At 47.2% G+C, this 10,949-nt stretch overlaps 1 protein-coding gene across 1 annotated transcript; it reads right to left on the bottom strand.

Moving 5' to 3' along the window:
• Nucleotides 1-6,821: 6,821 nt before the first annotated feature.
• On the bottom strand, nt 6,822-10,242 carry RSPO1 (R-spondin 1). The gene is made up of 5 exons (XM_009695397.1): nt 10,056-10,242; nt 9,802-9,993; nt 8,414-8,563; nt 7,788-7,976; nt 6,822-6,979 (listed from the first exon to the last, which is right to left on the bottom strand). The coding sequence occupies exons 1-5, from the start codon at nt 10,240-10,242 to the stop codon at nt 6,822-6,824; spliced, it is 876 nt and encodes a 291-aa protein (XP_009693699.1).
• Between the last annotated feature and the right edge of the window lie 707 nt (nt 10,243-10,949).

The raw sequence follows: 10,949 nt of genomic DNA, 5'->3' as shown, positions 1-10,949 counted from the left end.
CTGTAATAACGAGGGTGCTGGCACAGGAGCCCTCATTGTTTGTGGGATGTTGTTTAGTCACAGAAACATAGTAAGAATAATTTGGGAGCTCAGCGTTAATGCTTATTTCCATTTGCAGATGAATGCATGTGGTCAGCAAACTTGTTTGTTGGTGTAGGGGTGCTGGTGGGAGCACTGGAGTTGCAGAGCATACGTAGATGCAGCACGGTAGTGTTGGTGCGATGTTTATAGGCACACAGAACTGTTTTTTCTGGGTTACTGGCAATGACTTTTTAAAATTAGAAATAATAATGCTGATGTTTTTATATGCATGTAAAGAATTGCATGGATAGTACAGTAACTTAAATTTAGGCAAATTACATGTCTAAAGACTAAGCCTATGTTCACATTACTGCCAGATTTTAACAGAAATTGGAAGGATCCTTACCTAGAGGGAATTGACAAAGATCCACTGAAACGGTGTTAATTTATACCAGAGATTGGGCTGGCACCAAACTGCTTAGCATGTTGGGGAATCATTCCCCAAAATGAAGGTCTTGGCCCATCGTTTCTAAATACTTATTAGCAGCAGAGTATTCACAGCTAGTTCAGTTTCCTTCTAGTTCTGCTAATGCTCTTATAAATCCAGAACAATAACAGAGCTTCTGAGAATTTGTTCTTTTAATGATTTTCAGCATTTTGCTTTTATGTAGTGCATAGTCCCTGTTGTACAACGAAGTCCTAATGAGTCAAGACTTTTGAGATGTTTTGTAAGATGGTGGTCTTGAATTTTGAGTCTGTTTTGGTTAAGCTTACGATTTCTGCTTTTTCTCTTAATAGAATTATCTATGCCTTGGGCATTTAAAAAATACACATTGATGTGGGCAAACAAAATTAATTCCAAACTGTAGATAATTGTTTAAGCTATCAGACTTGAGGCTCATGTAGAAGAGTTTTCCCAGGACAAGTGTGTTTTCTATTAGAGCTGATATCAATCTGTCAGAAGATCCTTTTGATTTTCAAATTTTTAGACTAAATAGTTGAGTAATACTTGCTCTGTTCTCCCCCACTCTTTTCTTCCTTTTCCTTAAGAAAACACCCTTTTTATTGTTAGCAAGATATTTTGGAGTGCATCCAGAAAATTGCTGTCTCTTTCCGTGAAAGAATAGAAATAGCTAGCTTTAGACATGAGGTTATGTCATGGAGAGCTTTTATTGGTAATGCCTCAGAGTTAATTGTTGAATTCCCACGTTGAAAGCTTGAAGAGGGAGGTCTCAGCACCACTCTCCTCAGCCTTGCTCACTGGGAGCCCCGTCGTCCCAATCAGAGTGGGCTACAAGCCTATATTTTCTGTCATAAGAAAAGATTATACTGATAACATATGGGAATTGCATTCAAATTAGAAGAAATTCATCCTTTCAGCTGCGCTCTCCTCTCTCTGGTGTTTCTCCTAACCAAAATTACATTACTGGGGCTAACAGTTAGTATTTAACTTGCAGTATCTCTGTAGCTGTGGTTGTTTACTTGTGTATCTCATAACATACGAGTCAGATACTTTACTAAACTAACTTTTTGTTGATGTATGGCTCACAAGCTTTTCATTTGCTGTTGATGCATCCTCTCGTTTCAATTTTTGACTTTTTTCCTTCTGTTTAAATTAGCTACAGCAGGATGTTGTCCATACTGCGTACCAGACAGGACAGGGGGGTTAGTGATAAATGCCAGGCTTGTCAGATGTGCCAATTGGCCTCAGCTTTGTTGACACAACCAGCCTGACCATTGCTGAAATGAAATCATTTCAAATTTTATGTCAAAATCTCAGCGATTGTGGTTATGTGATGCCATCAGAATGACTCATTGCCATAATTACATATGTTCTAAGGGGTTATTCCCATTATATTGTTAAAAACTAGTGATGTTTGATTTTTGGCAGGGACTGTCTTCCTTGTATGATCTACAGATTTTGTCAATTAAATGAAGGAAAAGTAGATTTCCAAGACTTCAGAACAAGACTGGACTTGTACTCAGAGCACTTTTTCGGTGTGGTATTGAGCTACTTTGTTTTATTTAACAGGATAAAGGCAACATCAGCCATCTTACTCTCCTTGTTGCAGTGATTCCCGGCAGAGCACAAGGACAGAAGTGGGTTTCGTAGCTAGCCTTCAAAATCATCCCAAGCATGGCCAGAAGATACCTTAGATGGTTTATCACCACAGTAGTTTTCCCAACTCACTTCCTCAGGAATACGTTTTCAGGGATATAGTTTACCAGAGTAGGAGGCAGGGCTCCTTGGCAAAAGGCTCTGGGTTTGACGGCTCCTTAACAGAAAAAAACAAAGCAATCCCAGATATTATTGCCTTGGATCTGGAGTTCCCAAAATGGCGACTGAAAGCAACAGGGGAAAGCTGGAGGAAGGAGAAAATCTAAGTCAAGCAAAAAAAGCAAAAAGGTGAAGAAGGACTTTGGGACCTGGGCTGTGCTGTGCCCAGCAGAGTTGAGCCCTCAGAGCGAACATCATGCACAGTCCTGCACAGTTCTCACAAGCTTGCAGAGCCTTCTGCTTTACTCTTTGAATGTACGCCAGCGCTGCAGATCTCTCTCACAGGAATTAAGTGTTTACTAGCAATCTGGAAGCTAAAGCATTTACATATAAATGTTTTACTTTTGTGATTTGATTTTAATAGTCATGAGAAGTGACTTCTTTTCTGGAAAGCTGCACACGCATGTTCGCCTTGCACATCGGAGGATTTGATGTGTCCTTTTGCAGGCCGTTTCAGTGATGAATGGCAGATGAAGTTCTAACTAGGTGGTTTAGCTTGTGCTGTAAATAACAATATGTTAACTACCTGGTTACCTCTTTTTTTTTTCTTTTTTTTTTCCCATGAAGATCCTGCTGCTTCTCAAAAATCATGGAGATTCTGGCAAGCAGCTCCATCTAAACTATGGTTTAGCATTCAGTTGGGTATAATATATTATCATATATATAAATGCCATCGGCATGGCATATTTATGGTGACTGGTTAAATACAGATGGTATTTCTGGTTTTTTAATAGAGGGTTTTTTTTAATGTTATGCCTAATATCCTCTCTGTGAAGACTATTGACTTAATGAAATCTGTAAATATATATAAAATAGCCCTTTTAGTGTTCTCAGATCCAAGTAATGGTATTAGAGATAACCCGTTTCACCATCCTACGCTATTTCTTTTAACGAAAGCTAAGATTTCTTCTGAGTGACAAATCATTTTAACATAAACATGAACTAAAAAGTATATACATTGCCTCCATGTCCATGGGGGTAGAAAGCTAGTAAATTACTGTTTGAGGAGTATGTGTGCACACGTTTGACTTGACTGTAGCAGATGAAAAATACAGATTTATATTACACAGAGAAGATAAGAATATAGTACCACCCACTGGTGTTTGGTGAAATTTGTCTGCCTTAGCTTCTAAATCTTGGCAAATGAGATAGAAATGAAGGAGTTCCAAACCCACAATTGTAAGGTGTTAATATATTATTCCTTGCCCTTTGTTCCCCATTATGTGGGATGAATTACCCAAAAGCTCAGTAAACTGCCTAGAAACTATCCTGCGGATTTTTAGTAGAATTCTGTCCAGTGAATAAATACCAGTTTGTCCAACAGTAAAATTGAAGACGTTTTCTATGCAACAGAGTTTCTGACAAAGGATCTATCTGTCTGTTTATACGTCTAGCAACTACTTCTCCAGTTCAGCAACGAGGTCGTCAAAGTACAGAACATGAATATGCAGAGAAGTCGGAGCAGCAACGTTTCAATGCCATGATCTGTATAGGTACGTTTGGCTTCTGGATGGTAGACAGAAGTTCCTTAGGAAAGGCTCGCTCTCTCTAGACATTTTTGATTGGTTGGGATTTGACTCCAGTTTTGGTGAATAAAGCAAACAAAGCTTGTTCAGCAAACCCATTTATTTATTAGTTTAAAGAAGCATATTTTACAGTGACACCATGGAGAGAACACCACAACAGATTTTATTTGGTGGGCTGAAAGAGAGCATCCATGTGCATGTGAGTTGAGATGACATCAACCTATCTAAGGAAATCTCCGGCTTGGACTGTTGAGCTCAGCGTGCAAATCACATTGGTCAAAGGCAAAATGTTTCTAAATTCATAAATGAACCAGGTCTCTGGCAGTGGGAACAAACACAATTCTCGAGCTGATTAAAAAAAGAAAAGAAACTGGATTTATTTTTTATATTTTCCTCCTAATTTTTCTAAAACAATTTAAAATCACCCATACTGAAAAATCTTGGATTTCCTTAATATGCATTTTAAACTTTCCTTTGCCTTTCTCCCTGTTTCTTTCCATTTTGCTAAGAAAAAGGAAGAAAGAAGGGAAAAGCCTTCAACAGAAAGAAGTTTGTCAGTTTTTCTAGAAAACTCGGGAGAGTTCTATAAAATAGGTTGTGTTGATTTATTATATGCAGTTTACTTTTGAAATAGTTGTGCTAATATTGCCATGAGTTAGAGTAGGGAATCCAGTCAGTTAACAGAGCCTCCGTGTATAAAATCTTACTAATGCACTCTCTCTTCTCTCTAATCCTTGTTGAGAACTGGATTGAGATACTGCAGCGGGGGGGGCGGTGGGGGGGAAGGAGTCATCTATGAATTAGCAAGCTGAGGTTCATGAAAGGGTTACTGATTATTGCTGCTAAAAAGCGGAAGGGAAAAATGGTTCTGCTTACATGCAGCGCCATGGCACAAACAAAATGCTTATCTCACAGGCTAGCTGAGGCTAGAAAATAAAGTGAGATCTGATCTTTCAGCTGGGAGGCTTTCAGGAATCGTCTGAACATGATCCATAAACAACTCAAAGGATGACTTTTAAGAACCTCTTTCTCTCTCTGCTTGGTATGCTGGTCGTTTATCATTGTGCTGAAATGGAATCCCCTTTAAAAGATATAACGGCTTCTTGTTTACTTAAACACAAAGTGGATGATGGGCTGAAAGGTTCTGCTGCCAGCAGAGCAGTCACGGAGAGCTTGGTACAGCTCTGGAGCTGAAACAACTGTGCAGCTCCCACGTTCTGCACTGAGCCAAACCAGCCGCAAAGCGGACAGAGCGAAGGGAGAGTTTAGGTGTCCTCTGCCAGAGCCGAGACCTTGGCAGGCGCCGCGAACCACCGGCTCTTTGCAGGAGAGGACCAGGACTGTCGGGTGTGGGCAGGTGACCCATTGGAGCGAGCAGGGGGCTCTGCCGCAGACATCCCCGCACACTTGCTGGCTCGCTCTGCCCTCCTAAACCGCAGAGCTGAGAAGGTGGTATGAAAGCAAGGGCAGCGGAGATTGTATTCACCAGGTTTAGCTTTGGGGTGAGCTCTTCCCTGCCCATCACCTTACCAGGGGAGCTAGGAGCTTCAGCAGCACATCACTGATCCATCCTGGGCACATCTCTCGGAGCCACGGCACCTCCCCTGGCTCCATCCCTCAGAACCAGACGGCTTTTGCTGAACTGTAGAGGAATTAAGTGTCTGCACATGTTTGTATCGAGGAAGCCCATTTTAAAATACAAGGGGAACTGAGCGGTGTGCCACCTTCGGTGTGCCACCTTGTGACACTGCCGAGGGTAAAGCTCTCCGTGCAGAGAAGGCAGTGTTCGCGTGTGGGTCTCGCTAGTCTCTGTCCTGCACGGTCCTTGTCCCGGTTCCTCTGCTCAGGTGTCAGCTCTTGCAGAGCAGGAGTGCTTGTGCTGAATCCAGAGAATTCCAGTCAGTGGCATGCAGACCTGTAGTTTCTAGTAAACTTAAAAGTTTGCTTCTCTTCTGCAGAGCCCGAACTGTGCCTTCCCCCTCCCACCTGCCTTCCCTCCTGCTACGCCTGGGTGGTGTGCGGGCAGACAGACAAGCGTGTCCCTAGCCCGGGATGCAGTCCCGCAGCTGTGACTGTACAAGCGGACTCACAATGTTTCGGCAACCTGCGGTTTGTTGTAACCTCCCATTTTCTCAATCTGTTGCATGTTAACTGGATCCTTCAGTGGGAAATTCCTCAGGGGCTCCGCGGGGCACAGCTTGGGTCCTGCGAGTGCAGGAGGGCTGATTTGTGGCTGCAGTGCAGCTGGCAACATTTTCTGGGATTTTCTTAAAGCTTTGGTGAGCTTCCCTTCCACAAGAGAGTCTCTGTCCTGTGGGACACCAGCCTCCATAGGGGCCAAGGCATGAACCACACACTCAGGAAGCTGGTTGTCATTTTGGTTTTTGTTTTTTAATTTGAAATAACTCTTTGAAGCAGATTCAGGGCAGATGCCACTGACCTCTTACCACAAATGTTTAACATGTATTCGCAATGATAAAGTCATACAGCTTAAAACACAAAATAAAGGGTGGGGGGAAGAGAAAGAGGCCAGTGCCTTTGCGTGCATCCAGGTCCCAGGTCGGGGAGAGCGGCCGTGCAGGTCCAGTCTCACCCCTCTGGCTGCAGCTATGCTGCGCTGGGGCCACATGCCCGGTCTCGAGTTGAGGCCTTTGGTCATGAAATCTTGTGTCTGGGTCCTTCACTGACTCCTACTCCACCTCTCCTCCCCTCAGCATCCCCCGCAGAGCCCTGGGGAGGTGGGCTTCCTTCTGTGTGCGCTCCCACTCCTCTTCTCAGCAGCATCCTTCTGCGGTCCTGGGTGGGGTGTGTGTGTGAGTGTGTGCAGCCTCCTTAAGTATTGTGTACATGGTTTCTTTCGGGTCTGTGGGTCAGTCTGGGAGTATATGTCTGTCTTTCTAGACGTGTATGTGTTGTGTAGCAGTGCTCTGGTTCAATAAAGCTTTCATATACATAGCAGCAATGAAGTCTTGCCATCAGGTGACGTAAAGGGGCAGTTACTGGGCAGGGCTAGCAGATGTCGCAAGGACCGCGGCCCCTCTCTGTTTGCTCTTCCTCTTCTTGGTGCCAGACTTAGCGTCTTTGGTGTCTTTCCGATTTCTGTTCCCATTCGCATTATCTTGCTTTCCTTGCTCTTCCTTTTTCTTCCTTTTCCCTGCAGCAAAGCAAAGGGGCACTGTGAGGCTCTCCGGCAGAGCGAGCTGGCCCGTGGCCCGCTGCTGCTGAGGGTGGCCTGAAGGGCCTGCGCCCCTCCCCACGCTCAGAGGTGCCCAAGAGCCGCCCTATCTGACCGGCTGTGCTTTGCATTGTGAGCTGTTGCCTAAATATAAACAGGGAAGAAGGATCAAATCTGGATTTAACTTTGCAATTGTCAGTCTCCAGCAGAAGTGTTAACGCTTGCATTTCTCTGCGCCTGCATACCAAGCCCCTTAGCTAACGCATGCTGCTGTGTGCATCAGGGGAACAGATCGGCCGTGTTTGCCTCCCCCTGCCCGGCTGTTTAATCCCTGTGGTGTTAGTCACTACTCAGAACCAGTTTCCCTCAGAACACTCAACCCAGCTGCAATCCTTGTCCATCCCATAAGAGGATGACCAAACCACCATTCATCCTGAAGACACTCCAATTCCTGGGAAAAACGCAGACCTAAGCATTCTGGTAGAGCAGAAGATGACTCCTATCACTGCAGCACACAGGCGTGCACCTTCGGCTGCTCAGCTGCCTTGCTGCTCTCTGGTCGGGGAAGAGGCTAAAATATCTGAAAGCCTGGGGGACACATGGCAAGTCATGCTGAGCATCGCCCACCCAGGGGTCTTTCTAGCTGCTGTCACGTTGTCTTCCCTGTACCACGGGAGAGTAGTGAGATGCACAGTGCATTTATGATACTGGACAATTGGCTGAATACTTCTGCCTGACAAATAAAGGGTGCTGGGGAGGGATGGTGAGATATTCCACCTCTGCTTACCTTCGGGGCACTGGTTCTTCTGCACGGTGCATCGCCGCACCTCTGTGGTGGCAGGACACAGGGACACATCTCCGGAGGGAGCCTGCAGAATCCGCCGCGTTCGGTCTTCGTTGCCCTTCTTGAAGCCACAGAGCTTCCTCTTCTTGGAGCAGGGCCCCCAGGGCCCCCACTCACTCATTTCACATTGTGCTGCCAGATAACAAGAGAGGCCAGCAGTAACTCTTGTTTCTGTGTTGCTGCCTTAACACTTCCCGGAGCCCTCATGCACCATTGCACCTCTCCCCCACTTTAGGCTTGAAGGGTACACGTTTCCCCAGCAGCTTGCTAAGTTTTCAAGGCACCCCCTTCCTCACTGTACTGCACAAACTCTGAGTCACACTTCACAAACACGCGGCAGCAATGCTGGGGTGCTGCTCCCCATCTAGGCTGGTTTCCAGAGGGCTCTGCCCTCAGACGGGCTGGGTCTGGCCTGGACCATCACTCATTCGACCTGGGTGTGATGAGCCATCGTCTCCGAGGGGCACGTTTTATCATCTGAACCAAACTGTAGCAATACAAGCAATACATGTGACTGGGCCTGACAGATGCACAAAAAGCTCACTGAAAGGTGCCCGAGCATCGCTTACCAGGACTGCTGCACTCCATGGTGCCGTTGGCAGCAGAGTAGCCTTCGGGGCATGTGACGTAACATCTTCCTTTGTGCAAATACAAACCTTCCTTACATTTTGTGCAAAAGTTTCGACTGAAACAGGACTCACAGTTCTCAATTTTGCATTCTAGGGGGAAAAAAAAAAAACCACAAAGCTGTCATGTAGTCTGATGTGAGCAAGGGACTCAGGAAGCTCTTGACTGCTAACTGGAGCTTGCTCCTGGCTCCAAGAGGTCTGCCAACAGCCAGGGCAAGTCTCTGGACATCCTGCCATGCCTGGTTGTGCTACTCAGGTAGAAGTCAGTTTTCTTTGCATTGTTCCCTGGTACAGGACAGAGCCACTGTGCTGCAGCTCTGATTGATAGCCAGCAGCAGCCGCTGCCAGATCAAACTCAGGCAGGGTGGAAAAGGTTTAGGCTGGTGTTCAGCTTGAACATCGGTCAGCCAAAGTGGGACAGTGCAAAGAATAAAGTCCCGTATCAACTGCTCCAGCTGCAGCTACAGTATGGGCTGCAAGGAAACGGAGACAGAAATCTGCCCATGAGGGTGGTTTGCCTGAAACTGCCAGGGAAGTGATCGCATTTTTCCATGTCCAGCTTTTTTCTGATGCTCTGGCTGAAAGAGGCAGCCCCAGGCCAAGCATCTCATTCAGAGAGCTGCTTGGCTATGGTGAACAGGCAGAGGAGAGAATAAACTGTACTTGTGTGAGCAGTGCCTTAAAAGCTTGAAAGGATCTTCCTCCTCCTCCTTCCTCCCAAAGAAAGAGGGTGCCAGTCTGGCAGCCTAGGTAACAGAGCTTCCCAAATGTCCTGCAAGGTGCCACGTCCACAGCATACCTATGCGGTGTTGAGCATGCTGCGATGGGGTAACCCAGCCCTGAAGGCTTTGCCAGTGGCCCTCTGCTTTAATGGACCATTTGTCCATTACCACCACCTGCCCGCAGCACGGAGAGACCCACAGAGGCTCTCAAAGACCAGGAAGGCCAAAACTCAAGTCAAAACCTGCATGGCAGGGCTGATGTGGGGGCAGTGGATGCTTACCCGCCTTCTGAGGGGGCTGTTCAGGTAGTATCTAGCGGCTGCTCAAAGGGAAGGAGCATCTTAGCCTGGCTGCACACTGCACCAGCTGCACAGTGCCATGGCGGGGAAGTGCCTGGACACTCAAGGTGTGTTAGCCATCATGAGCATAAATTACGGGCTTATTCCCTGGGTAGACTGCTGCCCTGCTCAGCACTGCCTTCTCCCCTTCAATACAGCCACAGCATCTCCTCTCACCTGACCGAAGGTGGCACGATGCCCTGCAAAGCACCGCAAAGCATGGCCACCCTCCCGTGTTTTGCCTGTTCCCTTACACCTCTATACTCACTGATGCACTTGTTCATGTCTGTATTGCGAAGGCCGAAGTATCCCAGTGGACAAGATGGTAGGCAAATCCCAATTTGCCGGATATCGTTCCTCTCCAGAAGGATGAAGAGTTTGGGGGAACATCTCAGGCACCCATTGAACTCGGAGCACAGGTCGCAGCCTCTGGCACAGCCCTGACTCAGCTCGGTGCTAACTGGAAGAGCAAGAGAGAGGCCGTGGTTAGTGCCCACCGCCATGGCTGGGCTCTGCACACACCAGCTTTGACCCCAAAACACTGGCACCACTGGCAGGAAGGGCAGGGACTGGGGCAGACCGAGAGCCAGGGTCCTGCTGCACTGATGCGCTCGCTGCAGCTCCCAGCACTGCTCCGGCCGGGCGCCACGGCGCCGTGCATGATGCCCACAGGTGCCAGCGCTGCACCGAGCACGGTCGCAAGGGTCATGACAGCGGCAGCAGTGAGGAGCAGGGCCCAGAAGCAGCCACCGACTCTATGCAGAGTCCCAGCGCTGTCTCCCCACCAGCCCCTTGCCTCCCAGCCCTGTCCATCAGCCCTGCCACCTGTGCCGGGCAGACACCCACGAGGGACACGTGCCTGGGTGGGCCAACGCCTCCTCACCATGTCCCCTCTTGGGGCTGGCAGAGCCACCCCGCCAAGTTACGGGCACGCTGCAGGACGAGCGGGGACCAGAGCCGCACGGTGCTGGAGCAAAACTGTCTGACTAATTCTGCGCTGCGGTTCGAGCCAGGCTGTGTCCCAAGCTAGATCTCGCTCTGACCCTGCTTATGTTAACTATATCTGGCAGTGCAGGAGATTTCACTGCCTCCAAAATAGAGATCTGTTCTCAGCTCCTAAGTTCAGTCCAAGAAAAATACTCAGTCCCATGTCTTGAGAGTTTTCTGCTTTTAATTATCATATAAAATGCTGCTTGTTTTGAAACCAATAGCATTCTTTGCAGGCTAGAATGCAGGTTATTTTTATTAGTTTATTATGCAAGCAGTGTCCTTGTTTATAGAAAAGCTGTGTATTTAAAAAATATATTCTTTTAAATACTGTGTTTACTACACTTCAAAAGCAAGCGTGGAGCACCACGGCATTCACATGCCAGACCGAGAGGTAAGAAAACTTTCCTCTCCTCCCGCAGTGACCCG

This window comes from Cariama cristata, unplaced genomic scaffold (assembly GCF_000690535.1).
Source record: "Cariama cristata isolate BGI_N322 unplaced genomic scaffold, ASM69053v1 Scaffold40522, whole genome shotgun sequence".
Lineage (NCBI taxonomy): Eukaryota > Metazoa > Chordata > Aves > Cariamiformes > Cariamidae > Cariama > Cariama cristata.
The sequence above is the reverse complement of the archived record's forward strand: the minus strand, read 5'-3'. Positions and strand labels throughout refer to the sequence as shown.